At 39.7% G+C, this 18424-nt stretch overlaps 1 protein-coding gene across 4 annotated transcripts in view; it reads right to left on the bottom strand.

Annotated features, from left to right (window-relative positions):
* farp2 (FERM, RhoGEF and pleckstrin domain protein 2) overlaps window positions 1-14089 on the bottom strand; it is a 30187-nt gene extending 16098 nt beyond the window's left edge. The window contains exons 1-7 of one of the 4 annotated variants that reach the window (XM_079349898.1): window positions 13886-14089; window positions 13011-13234; window positions 4700-4804; window positions 3120-3162; window positions 2956-3034; window positions 2521-2618; window positions 1687-1801 (exon numbers count right to left, since the gene is read on the bottom strand). In XM_079349898.1, the coding sequence (XP_079206024.1) occupies window positions 1687-1801; window positions 2521-2618; window positions 2956-3034; window positions 3120-3162; window positions 4700-4804; window positions 13011-13202 (632 nt within the window). In that variant the 5' untranslated portion in view covers window positions 13203-13234; window positions 13886-14089. The remainder of the gene's footprint in view (window positions 1-1686; window positions 1802-2520; window positions 2619-2955; window positions 3035-3119; window positions 3163-4699; window positions 4805-13010; window positions 13235-13885) is intronic. The other 3 variants (XM_079349900.1, XM_079349901.1, XM_079349899.1) reach the window with 3 other exon arrangements.
* Window positions 14090-18424: the final 4335 nt, after the last annotated feature.

Genomic DNA, 18424 nt, shown 5'->3' with positions numbered 1-18424 from the left:
GGTACGGGTCTAAAGAAAGCATGGCGGACTTCCACATGGCTTAATTCTTAAACCTCTTTTACTCACAACTTAGATAGTTCTGTAAGACCAAGTTAAACAAACTAAAGAATTTACCAATCATAACTTTGCAGACAACACCCATCAACTAAATGACCACACTCCTGCAGATGTTCTCAGTTAGTGCACAACATAAGGTATTGCAGAGTGTCTATGTTGTACTGTTTAGAAGAGTTATTACAGAGGGAATGGAGGATTTTTCTGTAAATGTTTTTCTAGGTTGGTGTAAGTTTGTGGCGTCTGCCTGATGGCAGTTAAGTGGAAGGAGTGGTGGAGGGGGCGAGAGGGAACGCCACCCTGATCACTGAGGAAGATAATAAAAGGTAAGGATGGAGTCAATGAGTGAGCGGTAAAGCAGAGTTAAAATATGTTTGCAGACATGAAAAGTGAGTTTCCTCATCAGGTGATTGCGAAAAAAAAATTATTCATTAAAATAGCAACAATCAAAATGCATTGCCCACTTGAACCACTGATGCAGCAGAAACAATGATGCAGGGTTTTGCAGTGGTGGACTAAAAGAACGATTGCAAACATGACGCGTCGAGTCCAGTCAGAGAATCAGGATTTGTTTGCAGAGTAATGTGCCTTTAAATCCTTTATAACTTCCAGGATTTGAGAGGCGTTATCTAGAACCATGTGATTACAACCAAACAGTATGTTAGTAAGTCATATCCGTCCAATCATCACCACATTCTAATTTTGTTCATCCGTTAAGCGCTGAAATCTCCTTAGGGCCCTCCCCTGTCCCACTGGCCTTATGGCTAATAGAGCGGCCAGAGCAAAGGATTAGGCAAGGGAACTCTCCGTTTGTGTCTGCACACTGGCAACCAAGGGAAGAGATTAGCAAAGGTCTTTAGAGCCCCTAATACTCAGGGTTGAAAAGAGTCCCTATTGGCCACAGGATAGCACTGTGCTAACAAGGAAGCTGGTGGTGGAAAAAGTGCAGCGGGTGGTTTTGTTAGACTCAGGACAAACCCTCTCATTATGGTTGTTTAGCAGGAACAAATAAGTTGTCTCAGCTCAGTTAACGCATCATAAAAAACTCAAAACACTAAACATTTGTTTTTGAAGCCACATAAAGAAAAAGGGGCGCAGACAGCGAGTCTGACGGCTTACACATCTTCAAAAATATAATTCATGTGATTATCTTTGTGAGACATGACACTGAGACACTTTAAAAACACTGAAAGCAGCAAATTATAGTTACATCTTAGTTTGAGGCTTGTTCGGCAATTGGCTCAAAGAAAACTTTTTTTTTTTTTTTATCTGCTCTCGCAGATAAATCCTAAAAAGTCAGTACAAGGTCAACGTATCCTCCGAGAAAGGAAAGCCTGCTCACAGCGTCCTCTCCCCTTTATGTTCTACTAATGTGAGGAAAGCGTCAGTATTTGAGGCACCTCACCCAGAGCAGAGAACCATCACACTAACCTACATTACAGCTCTACCTGGGACTGAGGTCATACTAGAACAGTCCCTGTCCTTAAATGAGCTGCATCCAAGTTCAAGTAAGCTGGCTTAACATGTTTGCAGAAGTCAAAAGTATTATGTCCTATTTGCTTGTTTGTCTTGTAATAGTCCTTAGAAATAAAAAGGTCAACACGAGACAAGTTGTAAGATGGAGCAACTCACAGGTGTCTGCGGTGGAGCTCCATGATCCTCTCTTGCACCTTTTCTTGATAAGGCAACAGTTTGTTCATCCTCAGGAAGTCTCTGTCAGCAACGTCATCATAATCACCGATCTCCGCTGTGGAGTGAGTACAACGTGCCCGTTACTTCAACATTCGTATCCCATTAATCATGTTAAGTTAATATATGATCACTTTCACTCACAGGCAACATCTCGGCTGCTATGTTTTTCGTGCACTTACAAGTACATACCAGTTTATTGGGTTTCTAAAGCGTTATTTATCATTTCTAATAACTAGGTTTTTCAGGGGGAAAAAAAGATAACATTGACTTTTACAAAAGTAATGCCAATCAATCATCACTGATCACCGACTGTGCTACATGACTTACAGTATAACAAAGCAGGGACTGTGTGTGTGGTGGTGACTGTGTCTGCAGAGAGTCTCTCCTCTGTCTGGATTTATTCTGTTTTGTTTGAGTCAGGATGTTTTACTGCGTGGAGCTGGTGTGCGTCACCACAGCCAATGAGAGCATGCACAAATGAGTTTAAGAATGGATTCAATAAAGGAAACACTAAATGTCATGTTAATGAGCCTGTTTATATTTTTCTTCTTTTTTTGCAAGTACATCAAATGTATATATTATAATTGCATTTTTGGAGATTTGCATCTAAAGGATGAGATGTATAAGAGAAAGTAGTTATTGAAATGTACTTCTTTTAATAGATTTGTTTGTCACATTGTGTCTACGCTCAATGTTATGTATAGTTGTTAAAATAAAAAAACACTTCAATCACTGGATAATGTAATCCTTTGATAAATAATAGCTTCAACATACACTGGACGAGATGAGAGGCCAGCAGGGCTCCGGTGTTTTCTGTGCAGATCAGCCTTCCCTCCATCAAATCTCTTTTCATCTGCAGTGAGAACAAGTACCTGTAAAAGCAAAATAACAGAGTACAGATGCTGAGTGTCCATCTGTTTAAGTTCATGAGAGCACAAACTGATCTAATCTATCTGTACCAAAGCTAAATGTCACGCAACAGTCCTACACAAAGAACTCCAGATAGATGTCTGTGATTCAAGCTTTTCTCATTATTCAATGTTGTTTTGTGAAAAAAAATGCATTGATTTTATTTTTTACTGACAGTTAAAAAAAAATGTCCGTAGGAAAGATGTTTGAAGCTCGTGATGATGAACTTCTAAGAAACAAAGCCTCTGGACACAGGGAGGAGATAACAGTAATATCAAGTAGGAAATTACAGTCACTGACCTGGTGAACTCCTCCTGCAGCTGACCGGGGTCTGGAGGAAAGAATTTCACCGACAGCCTAAACAGCGTATTAGCCGGTCCTGAAAAAGAACCAAACACATCATTATTGTCTGAAAACAAACCACATGGGTTCAGGAATATGAGTGAACATTGGAGCTCACTTACTTCTGACTTGCTTCACAATCAATTTTGTGGGTTCCAGCCAAACCTAAAGGGGGAAAAAAAGCAACTAATTATGACAACAACGAACAAAATCTGACCTCGAGTGACCCCTTAAGCTCACTGTGATGAGTCAATGTTGTGAGCCGAAACTGACTGGTCTCCCTCACTGCTGCAGCCTGTTTGCACCATTACATCTGGGCCTGATTGAGGAAGGAATGCGCTCGATCCAGACAGATATATTGAGAAATTGGGATCAGCTGATAAACGCCTGAATCCTTCTCCTAGTTCAAAGTTTGTGTCAGGACATCCGCCGAACAATTCCAAGAAGTTGGATACTGGAGCGTCTGGTTTGTAAACAATCACAACAAAAAGCTAATAAAAGGTAAAACACTTTTACAGGTAACACATCAAAACTAATGTCATCTACAAGTCTTTACATTTGACAGCTACAGCTTCCCAGACAACAGGATTCTTTCCCCTTAATCTACAGTTTGGTGAAAAATCAGTATTAGAGTTTAAGTGCTGGAAACACTGGATTTTATTTGTTTCATTTTTTATATGAAACAAGAGATCAACTGAAATCAAGTGTAAAAATTTTCTGTTTCAATGATGAACACGTTTACAAGAAAGAAGTTCATTTTATGAGTGACGAATGGATTTTTTTATTGTTGGGGAACAACTCCCTATATATTATTATTAATAAAAATAATAATAATGCTTTCCTTTGTAAAGTGACTTTAGCATTAGGTGAAAACATCCTGAAATAAGAGGAACAATCACTTTCTCCCCAGAAACATCCCAGTATGCTGCAGCTCTCCATTTATTTATCCATCAGTCAGTGTTGTAATTAATGGAGAGATAAGTCTGATCATATTTTGGACTCCCTCAAGTCTGTGTGAGTTCAAACTAATTTATAAAAGGATGTAACGTAACACAGAGACTAACAACTTGATGGCTCAAAGGATGAAGATTCAAGTTTTTGTTTTAAACAAAGACTCAAACAAGAATCTGCAGCGGGACGTTTCTTTTCAAAGGCTTCAAACTACAACACTGCTTCAGCCAGAATACCTCTGGTGTTGAAAAGAGTCCATTAAAAGGTAAAAGAGGGTCGCCAAAGTCAAGACTGTTTGAAATCTGACCCAAATTGTCGATTACCTTTTTGGCTGTAGGCTTTTAGCTCTTTAAGCTGCAGCAGCTCTGGACTTTAAACAAAGTGCTCGTCTCCTCGCTGAAGAGCAACAAATGTACCATGAGCCACATTCTCTCTGGAGAACATGTACACTGTGTATCATAGGTTGGGTCCGTTTCTTTAAAGAGGACTTGTAGGTGGTCTTGAATTCCACAACAGTGGAGAGTCTGATATTTAGAGTGTGGCTGCTCGTGCCAGAAAAGTTGAAAAATGAATCCTTGTTCTTATGCTGCTCAAGTCCAACAAAAACAACCGTTCATCAATTTCAGAAATGAGTAAGACGCATCTTGTCTCCTGAGTTTTTGACATTTAAGCTTTGTATCCCCGTCTGGTCTGTTTCTGGATAACGAATGTGTGTCGATTCAAAACATGACCCGGTTGCTGTTGTACGTACCCAGTTCATCTGCATGTTCTGAAACTCGAGGCCGAAGTAATCGCTCTCTATGAGGTTGCCTCGCAGGAAAACCTCAGAGAGGAGGTCCTGTCCAAGAGCTTTGGACTGAAAGAAAAAAATGAGAGAAAAGGAGCCGTTATTTCATGACTGCACCAACACAGAGGTCTTTAAAGTCCAGGGATGATCCAGCTCTAACATCTGAATGAAAAGAGAAACGGGGGGGAAAAAAACAAAAAATAGGGGAGGTGATAATAAAAACAAACAGCTTTTACTGCGGGGAGGAAATGCCATGCATGCGAAGAAACTGTCTGCCTGTGCGTGTGGGGCATCTGCAAATGATCCACTGCGTTGTCTGTTTCATGGCTGCAAATGTTCTTGGACGTGCAAGTCAACTGTGAAGTTCGTCCTACTGTTGTACATTTTGCCGTCATCTGGCTCTGAACCAGAGAGCAGCAAAAATACCGAGCAGGAAATGTGCTGAAGTTTACCATCTCCAACTCTGAGGTTTGTTTTCACTAAACGAAGAACTAATTACTATGTACTACGAACTCACTGCAGCTGAGGTTGGAATCACAGCCTGAGACTTTTTGAGAAAATTACAGCCTTAAACATCTGGTTGTAATGTGAAATAGTATTTTTAAAAGCCTTCTAAAAAGCACGGCTTTGCATCACAACTCAGAGCAGGAGATTTACTGTAGTCAAGTCCTTCATTGCTTTGATACAATCACACAATCTACTAAAATGAAGGGGAATTCTACAAACATCACTAAAAGTAGGAATCTGCTGTAAAATCTCTCTCTCTCTCTCTCTCTCTCTCTCTCTCTCTCTCTCTCTCTCTCTCTCTCTCTCTCTCTCTCTCTCTCTCTCTCTCTCTCTCTCTCCTCTCTCTCTCCTCTCTCTCTCTCTCCTCTCTCTCTCTCTCTCTCTCTCTCTCTCTCTCTCTCTCTCTCTCTCTCTCTCTCTCTCTCTCTCTCTCTCTCTCTCTCTCTCTCTCTCTCTCTCTCTCTCTCTCTCTCTCTCTCTCTCTCTCTCTCTCTCTCTCTCTCTCTCTCTCTCTCTCTCTCTCTCTCTCTCTCTCTCTCTCGTTATGGTGTCTGATTACAGCTGATCTCAACAAGAGAACAAAAAGTGGTGTGTTCAAATACTTTGTCTGGCTTGTGTTTGAGTGCAGGCCGAGCATACTATCCAGACGGCATCCGTAAGTATTCAAAATGGTGAACGAGCATCCAAAAGTGTGAAACACTTTGAGGTTTTCATTCCCAGTTTCCCTGAGGATGGAGACAAAACTTCCAGAAAGAACATCTCCTCGACACACTTTCTGCTTCACATAGTGTCCCCATGAAAGGTTTAAGATGATGACCAGCTTCAGTGTGGTTTAGGCCACAGCCAGGGTAACTGTGGACAAACACTTATCTGAGATTAAGATGAAAAGCACAAATCTGAAATCGTCTGTGTATGTTGATAAAGATTACAAAGTGCAAACATTTCGTCCTCAGTTAGGACGTATCAAAAAGCCAACCACACAACAAAGAAAGGCAAAACAGTCAGTAGGTCTGCATTTTATTGCAAGCACTTCAAAGTGTATATATACATAAATGTATAATGAAGATGACGTTGAGGAGAAAGCTCGCTGCAGCTCAGCACGATGGCCCAAACTCTACATCCAATAACCTGGTTTATTTTGTGTCATGTGTTTTGATGTCGAGCTTTAGCAGATAGAATCAACTCAGGTTCAACCAGCTCCTGGTTAAAAACCTGCTGAAGGACGAGCACTGAAGGAATCGAAGCCAAAAACGGAACCAGGAGGAACAGTTCATCTCTCAGCAGCTCGGCTGAGCATGCAAACCTCTCGTACATCACGTAATATAATACAACACATGCCACTCTGCTTAATGTGATCACGAGGTGTGCTCGTCCACACATGGAGGAACACAGAGAAGACTGTCTACCATCTTTGTGGTTTGTTTTGAGTGATATGGGTCGGATGCATTGCTAACACTCGATGCTTCATGTTCACATTGTGAACCCGTGCATGTACCATGCTGGAGCACACCTCTTGGACTTTGGGGGTCAAACGTGCTCGGGCCGTTGAGACTTGTAATGAATATCTATACTGATCTTTTTTATGAAAAAGAATTGTGGCCACATGTTTCAAAAGGGTCCGATGAGCAGCAATCATTCCTAAAACATGGAAGTTAAACCAACTGTTTACTTACACTTTAACTGAGCAGTGATGTATAATAACTAAGGGAAAAGGTTTGACAAGAAGAAAAAAAAAAAAAAAAAAGGACGCTGGAGGCAGATTAGAACATGCTGTTCACTCATTTTTTTCCCTCAGTGTGAAAGTCCTAAACACACTCGTCAGAAGCCCCTCCTCTGGGTTACTGATTAACCCTCTGCAGGAATGTTACACTGCATTTAAAAGCACTGAAGTCCTGAGGGAGTGTAAAATCCTCCTCTGGGACTTTCAGTTTATCAGCCACAATCTGAGAGCGAGGGACGACACTCTGCTTCCAGACAGACAACCCAAAACAAGAAAACACAACAAGTACAGTGACATATAGTGACTGAAGACTTCATCTCATAAACACGTTCATCATAATACAGACAAAAAAAGTCTCCATCTGCTGACCAAGTTTGGTTATCTAACTTTGTAATTAATTGATTGTACTGCTGCAAAAAAACAAAACTAAAACATTCTTTGAATTTTTGCATTAAATTATAGTGACAAAGTGTGAAAGTTGTGACCGAATTTCCTGCGTGAAAAGGGAATATGTCAAATCTGAATTAAGAGTAAAAACGTTCCTAAACTGTGTAATCCAGCATGATTCGATCTAAATCCACTCGGCCGTGCAAACAGAGTCACCAATCAGTGAGTCAGATATCTAAAAGCTCTGCTGGCATTCTCAGTTAAAGCACATCAGTGTTGTGATAGTTTGATGATCCCATGCAGAGTGTTCACACCCAACTTGTGGTGCAGACCACAGTCTCATCTCTGAGCTCTAACATTAAGGCAGGTCAGTGGGTCACCCAATCATGCTCCCAAAGCAGCAGGGATTACGACAAACAGATGTTTCTCTGTGTGTGTGTGTGTGTGTGTGTGTGTGTGTGTGTGTGTGTGTGTGTGTGTGTGTGTGTGTGTGTGTGTGTGTGTGTGTGTGTGTGTGTGAGAAAAGATGAGGGGGAGGGAGGGGTTTAAAATGCAGTAAGATACGAGGGAGGACCTTCTCATTCACAGCAAGAAGAAAACACACAAAACCCAGGTAACCCAAACATCCAGCCTAATTCAGGGCTTGGGTGTTCCTTGTTTGACTGGTTAAGCATGGCTCACCAAATGGCAGTTGATACTCCCTCACCTCCAGTGAATGGCAGCGTGCTCCTTAAGTAACTCCCATCGACAGCAGGGGTGTGTTGGGGCTTGTATTGGGCTCAGCGGGATGCACACTGTTTAGATGTTGCGACCAGCAGATTTCCTGCTGACGTACATTTTAAGGCCACTTTCACGAGTGTGTCAGGAGACTTTGTAAAAGATCAGCAGGTCTCTGAAGCCAAACACTTGCAGCTTTCATTTCAAGTGATCAGTGGCAATCCCTTTTTTACTACCTGGCTCCGTCTGTGGACAGTTGTTGGTGGATGAACATGGAGGTAATCAGGATCAGGTGTTTTCATGAGTGCCTTCTGCTCAGATCACCCGTGTAATCCAGACGCTTTCTACACTAAGTGTGCACTTCAAACCATGGACGATGACTCGATAATCAAAGTTAATGTCCTACAATTATTTTCAGCAGCAACAATAGGAATGAATGAAAGATTTGAAATGTAGAAAGCATGAAACTGTTGAGCTACTTGAGTGTACAGTGGGATAGTGCGAGGGCTTTGTCGAGGTGAGAGCGCTGTGATAACATACAAATCTGCTCCCAGATCATGAAAAAAATATAGCAAAAGGATATTTTAAGATCATCATAACCACCTTAAATGATCTGCCAACAGGGCACACTTGCCAAGCCTTTAAAAAAAAAAACCATGCCGTGCAAAGAGGGAATACAAGATTTGTTTTCTCAGTTTGTGGGAAAAATGAGGATATGGATCCAGATATCTAACAACAACAACAGAAAATAGTATGTTGTGCTTGAAAAGAAAAACAGTAAAAGTACTTGAGGCTGGTTTGACTAAAGACATTGAAGGGTCTCGGTTAAATATATTTTTGGAAAAAAAAATTAAACTGGGAATAAAAATTGTCTTTGTCTGCCCAAAGAAAGACTTTACTGTTGTGCTTTGGTGCAAGACAAGAATACAGTGAATTTCATTTGGTCAGATTTATATGAAAAGGACAAAGAATCTTTTGAATCAGTTCCTGTTGATTGAAAGTAACTAAGTGCTTGGAACCAGAACGACCTCGATCAAAAACCTGACATCAAAGTTGAAAAATGTTCGAACACAAAGTCGAAAGCATAACGCCTCATGAAAGACATTTCATCTTAGGGTTCACTTGTTTCTGCGTCGTGGTAGGAAAGAAGAGCAAGAGTGCTTTTAGCTTAAGCATAGAAAAGATGGTGCAAACTTTACATTTACACTATACTTTCTTTTTTTTTTATTACTCGTGTGGCTTCACCTCGTCCCCAAACATGTGTGAGGACTAAACTTTATACCAAAACATAAAAACATCACTGCTACTTTTTACACTTCAGAGATCAAAGATGAAACTGGTGAGTTTTACAAGTTTCATCAGTCACAACTGACACTAGTCAAAAGGTGGTTTCTGCTAAGGGCCAGTGGTTGACATTCCTGAGTGTGTCCCCTCCCCCACCGTCCTGGCTCAGACTTTGTACTGGCCATGACTGCTCCCTCTGAACTGCTCTTTTAACACCAGAGGCTGCCCCTCCGTCCCCCCAACCCACTTGGTTGTCAACCTTGCTATTTATGTGCTTGTTTGCCAACACTAAAGCTAAGGCCTGCTCTGATTCCCCTCCCACCAATGCCCCTGACCGTAATGCATTTTCACACTGCTAGGTTCCACATCCCACCCTCAGACTGTTTTGTTTTTGTGCATGCAAGTTTCAGAGTTGGAAGTTAAGGCCAGCGCAGGGGCCTGGCTGGCTGTTCAGGATAAAAGGAGCCTGTGTTTCCCTGCACTGGCAGCCCTGCCTCCCTGTCCAGAAACCACAAGGCTGAGCTTTCTCCTCGCTGGCTGTGGGAGGGGCCTGTGGACAAGAGCCATGCAAGCAAATGTCTGCAGATGATGACCATGCCGAGTACCTGCAGCAGATCAAAGCAGCAGACACTCTGAACGGATTTTCTGCTTCACTTCCAGGCTAACAAAATGATGCGACTCTAAAATACATGTATTCAATCACACCATACGTGCATAATCTACTCCCTCATCATGAGATAATAATGTTGTAAGATGTCACTTGATCTTTTGTATTTTTATTCTTAAATTTGATTACATTGCAATATTTATTTATGGGACAATTTGTGCAATAATATTCCATCCTTAAATGCGCTGTGTGCATACTAGTGTTCATACTGTTTATACAGACTTACATCGTTAGGTTACTGGCATTTCAACTGTTCCTTTTTCTGATGCATATTTTTTACTAGCACTTTAATTGATGCATATTTTTACAATAGCTCTTGATTATTGTATATTTTTCGTACACTTGTATTTTTATCTATTTTAATTGCACTGTGTGATTTTCTTCTGCTATCCTGCTGTAACACTGTAAATTTCTCCGCTCGCGAGATGAATAAAGGATTATCTTATCTTAGATGAATAAAGCATGACCCAGACAGGCCCGACTGTCCATCTTGTGATTTCAACAGCAGTGTATTTATGCTTCACTTCAAGATTCTCCAAACACAGTTTCTTTTTAATATTAACTTCAGAACTAAAGGCTGTGCAAATGCATTTTTTTTCTCTCCACTATTATGTATACATTTACCAAATGATGGTCTTCTAACATTTTGCCTTTCCCAAATCCCGATGTACGAGATATGCTGGCAGGTTCAAGAAATGTACATACTGTTCAACCTTTCACAGCTCAGTTTCTGACACTAATTGAAAAAAGTGGCCGACTTCGGCCCCTTTGCCGTCTACTGTAAGCTCTGTGTGTGGTAAACAAGCCAACTACAAACAGTCGGCTAAACTAGGTTATTCACAGTGTAAAGGTTTCAAGTAAACTCCGTCATGTGAAACGGCCTGACAGGAATACATTTCTTTTTTAGGACTCAAATATGAGCATGTAAATTTAGTTTTTATGATGTAACTGGAAGACCATAGAGTCTCACAGTGACATTAAATTGTTTCCACACAGAGGGTTTTTAGTTCTGTGGATCTTGAGTTTATGTCATCTCCAACTTCAGCAGTGCCTAAGGGTCCCGAAGAGTTCTGCTGCGTGATACCAGTGAGCTTCAATCTGTTGTCTTGAAGCGTTCTCGTTCTCTTGTGACGTGTGGAACAACAACAACAAAAGAAAGACAGAAAGAAGCACTGATAACGACTTTGATTCCAAACATCAACCTGTAAAGTTCACGGCAGTGGCAGCAGATGTTACAGTGAGTCTGTATACAAAAGGTATTTGAGCAGCTGAGCAACCAAAATGCCACAATGAGGGGAGGCGGTTCGCCTGAAGGCCGCAACTATTTAAAACTCTCAACACTGCAATTTTGTATCTATTTTAGCACACAGCATGCATGAGAAAAAAAAATGAAATAAAGTTGGAAAAGTATTTAACAAAAGAGAATACCCCCTAAAGCAGCTGTGAAAGGGTTCATCTATATTCTTAGGTTTTGAACGTGAATATACAACAGTAATACTAAACAATTCAGTTTTTACTGTCACATAGCCATAACATTTGAAAAGCTCATTTACACAGGCTCCTCCTTCAGTGAAACATTTAACATACGTCATGTAACAGATGTGCAGCACATAAGTGCTATTCTCTCCCACAGCCCACGACTCCTCGAAGAATGAATGAACAGCAATATCAAGTCATGCTAGGCCGCGGGGAACAACAGAGACTCTCAGAGACCATCTTGTTCCTGACAAACTGCAGTCTGCTTGACAACAGGATTGCCGTCATTCCCCTTTTGCAGCAGCCGTGTACAGTATTTCTGTCTGCCACCTCCGATCAACACCACATCCAAGGGCTTACTTTGAATCCTATACGCCAAATTCAGTGACTCTCAAAATAAAGGTCTGACTATCCACCTAAAAAAACAATGCCTCTGAGTAGCACATGGACCAACTTCTGTACAAATCAAACATGTGCATGTAACATTGCCTTAGGTTTAGACTGAGAGACAACATATGGTCCATAAGATTATGAAATGTCTGCCTCAGCAGTGGCCCTACACTACATCTGCCAGAACAGTTATTGTTGTGGCTACACAAGGATTAAGGATGCACTAGCAGCATCCAATGACATGCTACTCAAACAGATATTATTTTACAAATAATGACTCTTCATTGATCAGTCATTATCAGTCAGAAGCCCCCCTTTGAACGCTGTGATGCGTCTCTTGGAGGGGAAAAGACAGGAAACTCGCTCTGATTTAGAGACTTCCTTATTGCTTCCTATTTGCCGTCTCAGTGACTCCCACAGTCACAACTTGGCAAGTAAACACGGGAAAGTATTGTTACAGTGTAGATCTAAAGTTTGTGCAAACCAACTGCCAGTTTACAAAACGGATTAACATCCCAGTAAAGTAATTACAATTAATTCAACAAACAGCAACTCTCTCTCTCTGATATTTAACTTAGGTCAAACTGTAGCTCAAGAGTTTCAAAATGTTGAGCGTCATTTGAAAGTATGCAAAGCTTTTAAAAATATACACATTTAGCAAACTCATACAATGAAGTCAATGCAAATAGTCATTCCTTCTATCCTGAAAATTACAAAACCTAAACTTAAAAAAACATTTCCTTCTCAGATGTAAACACAGATTAGAAAATGATGTTCAAAGTTGAGTATGGCATGGCCATACTCTCTTCCAACGCATTACCCAATTCTTACTAGAATCATTAAATAAAACTACTGCTACCTTTAGAACCATTAAGACAGAAAGCAGAAATCACAGCCAAGAAGCCATAAAGTGTCCTGGTGTGTTAGACTAAGATGCCCAAATGATTAGCATTAACAAGGAAGGGATTTCAGCACCAAAGCCATGTGGCAGATGTCACAGAAGCAGGCCACACGCAACCACGATAGCCCAGACGGAAGAAAGATGCAGCCTGCTGTGTAATAATCTGCAGACATATCACCATATAAATAAAGGGACTGGAAGAGATTGTGCAAGAGAAGAAACTTACGTCTACATCAAAGAACTCCTGGGAGTCGTCCAGCCCCTGTACACGGATTTGGAGTCCTCGCCCATGGCTTTTGACCATATTGCCACTGAGGCTCTGGCCCGGCTCCAAAGTGCTGATACCAGCATTGAACTGGGCTCCAAGCCTTGTGCCAGGGGTCTGCAGGACCCGGTATGAACCCTCAATGTCCCCCATTCCTGCTCAGGGCAGCCGCGTCCCCCTCACTCCTGCAACACAGGGAGGGCAAAGGACATCATTAATGAAGCTGGGTAAAATGCAAAGCAGTATGAAAACAGGGTTTTAGATAAAGTCATATATTGTTCGGGGTGATTAAATCTACAAGAGCACTGGGCTAGTTGTCGGTTGAGTGCATGGTTTAACCTCGTTTTTGCATATTTTATTGCAACTACACTGACTTTCTCAAACAGCTTCAGGACATGTGAGGCTCAATCACAATTTGTGCAACATCTTCAACTCGTACAATATTCACCTGAGTTATCTGTGCATTCAATAAGAGTGTAGGCTAAAGTTCACATGAGGGAAAAAAAACCAACCATAGCAGAAAAAGAAACGACGGCTTGTGGCGTTTGCGTTTAATAGCGTGACGTCACGTTGCATGTTGGCCTAACTGGGTCAGGAGGAGATAAATGTTAGCGTTATCGACGTTTTAAAATAGAAAAAAAACAACGGAACAACTTTCAACAACTTCTAATACTCATTTAACTGCGCATATTGAACGTTTATTTCCTTTCAGGGACAGGACAGGAACACAAGTTTACCGACTTGAAGAGAGCAGATATGAAAACTTTCAACGCGGCGTATTTCTTTGATCAAGAAGCCCACTCAAAGAAGAAACAAACCTGACACTTAAAACTTACCTTTTCGTCCGGAACCGACGCGTTAAAAGTTTGTTACACCGAAGAGGACTCTACTCCGTGCCATGGTCGTCGTCGTCCAACGGAGTGCGCACTGCACACTAGTTTGTGATTGGCTAATACAGTTCACAGCGCGCTGCCATTGGTCTAAATGTGCTCGATGAGCTCTGTAGGCTGAGAAGCGAAGATTTACCTTCCTTCACTTTAAATAGCCCTGATGGATGGATGGAGAGGAAACTTGTCCGCCTGAAAAATTACACGTTGGATGTTTTAATGAGGAGGCCTAGTGGAAAGTTAAAAAAGGGGGTTACGTGTGTTTTACGTACTTGGGCTACGAATGGATGCCAAGTAGGGGGAAATAAATGATTGTTTAATGATTTGATAAATTTGATTTAACTAACAAAGCGAGACAGCATCCATTTCAGTGTGGGCTCAAGTTTGACCCGTAAGTGTAATGAAAACGTTGTCACCGTAATCCTTTCAAGCAGACTACTTTCTCAAAACTCTTTTCTCTAACCAGTGTGGATAAAGGTGAATACGTGTGCGTGCCAGGAAACCAAACCCGTTACGTCAATTCATGCTTTTTCTCACGCCTCAGATCATGATTATAGTGCTACATGTTACAGTTTGGTCCATTGTTTTGCAGCTCTTCAATGGTAATCATAAAGATTAAACCGTAGTTCTTAAATGTGACGACCTAGAGGAGGTGACTTCTGCCATAGTAATGGAGCGCCCCCTACTGTTTTCCTTTTTTAAAGACTTGCTTTACAAGATCTAAATAAACTGTAATCAAGTCCAATATCATTTCCAACAACTTAAGTTCAAAATAACATATTGAGAATTAAATTTAACAGTTAATGTAAGCCATGTCTGCCATTTATTTTTTACATACTTTATTCGTCCCTTGGGAGAACTTCAGATTTACACTCTTTTTTGTTATTGATAATAACGATGCACACTTGCACAAACAGGACATGTATTAGTAGAGAAATGTGAGATTGGGGCTGCTACACACTGTTGCACAGGGAGTGTGCCAGAGCTGTTTGTGGTTTGGTGCCTTGCTCAGCAGTGTTGTGGAAGGGACCTGGCACCTCTCCAGCTACCAAACCAATTTCCATATTTGAATCCGCACCGGGACTTAAACCAGTGACCCCAATGAGTGACCCCATTTACAATTTTAAAGAGATAAAAATGATGAAAAAAGTCACAATGAAATGACGGGATAATTCAGTCGCTAAGTATATAACAGCCTGTTTGTCCCATTTCTCAACAAATTCAGTTAGTCTTTAAATACAAAATATATCCATAACACTACTAAGCCAATACTCCCGCCCACCTTATTTTTGTGCCAATAGATCAACTCTGATATGATCTTGACATGTCTGTCACTCTATAGTGTGAAACGATGAAAAAATAAAAAACACATCAGAGCCAACATTTTCTCAACGTTTATAAGATGAATTACTTGGAGAGTATAAATGTAGCCTAATTCTATCTTTGAAAAGTACTCCATAGTACATGATGTATTAATATGCTTATTAATGTTACAATAATGAGGTGGTCCTTTGAAACATTTCTCACCTGAAAGGGGTCCATGGTCTGAAAAAGTTTGAGAACCCCTGGTCAAAATACATAAAATACATGATATTCAATGTGAACATCATGTATATACATTGAATTTGTTTTTGAAATAAGCTTGTAACATCAAAGTGAGCCTTTCAAATGATAGTTCTTCCATAGATTCTGCCTTTAAAAAAGATAATAGTGCTAATTTTCCATTGGCAGCATTAGGTAAACACGTATTTTACTGAATCTTAACTTTCTGAGTATGTAGTGTTGAACTTCTCTGTATTATATAGGCTAATATTAAAAGTATAAATGATTGGAATACTACTGAAATGATTAAATAATGGGATGAAATGTTCAAATAATGCACAGAAAAATGCAATGAAATCAGCATGAAAGCAGTGCTATTTTAATATTTTTCTCATTATTTTTCATTCTTTAATCTTACAAAGACAATAATGGTCCCCAAATGATGAGAAATGATGCCAGGAGTCTAAGCTCATGGACTGCTTTCTGTGTTTAGCATCCACATTTAACCAAACCACTCTGATTTACTCCGCTGTTTCAGTCATTATAACAAGTGTTGTAGTCAATGGTCTTTATAATGTTGTGTGACTACATCCACTAAATTATATTTAACACTGAACAATAGTTTGCCTCTTGATCTCAATTCTACCTAAGACTGACCATAAACTGGCTAAGGTATTATATTAGTATTTTCCAAGATGTTTTGGGATTTTATTCACCGCACTTCACCTTTAACCCCCTTCAACTTTTGGCTGTCACAGATAAAAATGTTTTTAAAAACCAGACCTTCTTTGGACGACCACCTGCTATCCACCATGAGTCAGATACTGAACACTTGCTGTCTCTGCTGTCAGGAATACAAAAGAAGCAGCTTTGGAAAAAAAACAAAAAAACGGAGGTGCTTTCCAGTATATTACAGGCTGATTTCCATAAATGGGAAGAAGTGAGAACATCATGGTTGAGTAGTGGTATGTAAAACTCTTCTGCTCTTTTAATCATTAGGCTACCATTGGAAAAATACCATTTGTTTTTATAAACGCCTCTGACTGTTATTAAGACTGTTATTAATTTATTTGAAGTATGTATATTTTATCTGATTCAATAAAATTCATGTGTGATTGATATTCAACATAGCACAGATGTGATGAATCCTTGTTTACCATTCACCTGGTGGTGCAAAACGCAATAATGTGCAAAATAGAGCGTAAAATGTAAGCTCATGATATATAGAATTAACTGTAATTAACATATATGAAAACCTCAAGATAGATAAAGTGTGTAAACAGAGTGATATGAACAATACTGTTTTACAAGATGAATATGTCTAGTAGCAGGCACTACACAGTATAGTATATAGTATATATATTGAATACAATGAATGGCAATGCTTTATTCACCTCCTTCTCTGACATTATCAATGACAACAATAAGTGACTGTAAGTCAAACATTATTCAAGACAAAATAGTCTCAAAATGCAACTTATTTTGTTAAAGTGCACTTATCTTGTGGGGATATTTGCAAATTGAGATTGATTCAAATTTAATTGTCTTTCTCTGTCATAATAAACTCATAGCTGGGTTATAAGAATGCAAAAAAAGAGCTTCATGGTTATTCTCGACTCGTATTCATTTCTCAGGGTCTTAAGATTTCCTTATAGACTCATATTTTAGCCTTGAATCCACTTAAGAAGTGGGCTGAAGATTTATAATGAAATTAGTTATGTGACAATGATATTTACCTAAACCAACAATGAAGTTTAAGACTCAGTAATATTGCTTTATGACTGTCTCAATGCCTATGATAAGGTTATATTTAACCACAGTTTCATTCCATGCAGTTAGATTCACATTAGTAATCATTTTGTTCGCCATGTGCGTGTAGCTCAAGTGAGACTAAACGTTGAAATAATTCTTAAAGAAGAAAAAAGTATTTGTGCTGCATCCAAACTCTGTGAACTGTTAACATGTGGGCCTAAAAGATTCAAGATTACTCAACCATGTCTTCACAAACTTGAAATGTTGACATTACCTTTATATTATCAATTATCCCTGTGTGTGTTTGGGGTATAAAAGTAACACAGTTTAAAAGTTACAGCAACATTTTAGAGCACATTCATTCATTCACTTTTTCATTGATATTATTGTGGACAGATGAGCAAAGACTGGGATGACATTTCTGCACAATAGAGACAGACAGAGACTATGCAAGTTTCTTGTTTTGGCATTGGCTATGACCCTATGGCGTAATATATTTTAATGTACAATATATATTTGTTTATCAATAAATACACATTTCTTGCTACCACATTTGAACTTCATGCGACCCTAGCCTGCTGTTGCATATTCTCAAAATAAGGCTGAAGAGATTTCCTAAAACAATTTTTTTTAAGAAGAGGCTCTGTTAACTTGTTGTGTGTTATGGTATCCTTGCCTTTTAGCAGTGTGTTCATTAACTACAAGGAAGGACAAAACCTTGAAATGTTTACCTCACTGAACTTGTGCTTGAAGAAAAAAAAATGCAGGACTGTTGTGCAATAGGTTTGCACATTCAAAACAACAACCTTGTGTCTGGATCTTACATTAAAATGTATTGCATGGGACCATCCTTTATCTAATCTCACTGAAATCTCAAAACTGGAAAAATTAATGAACTATGAAAATTGTGATGGAGTGGTCTGAGGTGGTGGGAAGGTTCAGTTAAAGTTAGGTTGCTAATAATTTGGTTTTAAATTCATGCGTAGTTTACACTAATATCAACGAAATATGTGCTAATGTTTCTAAAATTTGTGACAGATGCATAAAAGAAAAGGTCACACTCGTTCATGTGTTTTGGTTGTGTCCAAAGATTGTCCCTTTAGGACATCTTAGCTGGTACTGTTAAATGTATGATTAAAAGACTGAAACTGAAGAATTGAATGCCTTGTTTGGTTGCTCCAAAACTACCACTGT

Source organism: Symphodus melops (genome assembly GCF_947650265.1).
Source record: "Symphodus melops genome assembly, chromosome: 8".
Lineage (NCBI taxonomy): Eukaryota > Metazoa > Chordata > Actinopteri > Labriformes > Labridae > Symphodus > Symphodus melops.
Note: the sequence above shows the minus strand (reverse complement) of the source record. Positions and strands in the feature narration are given on the sequence as shown.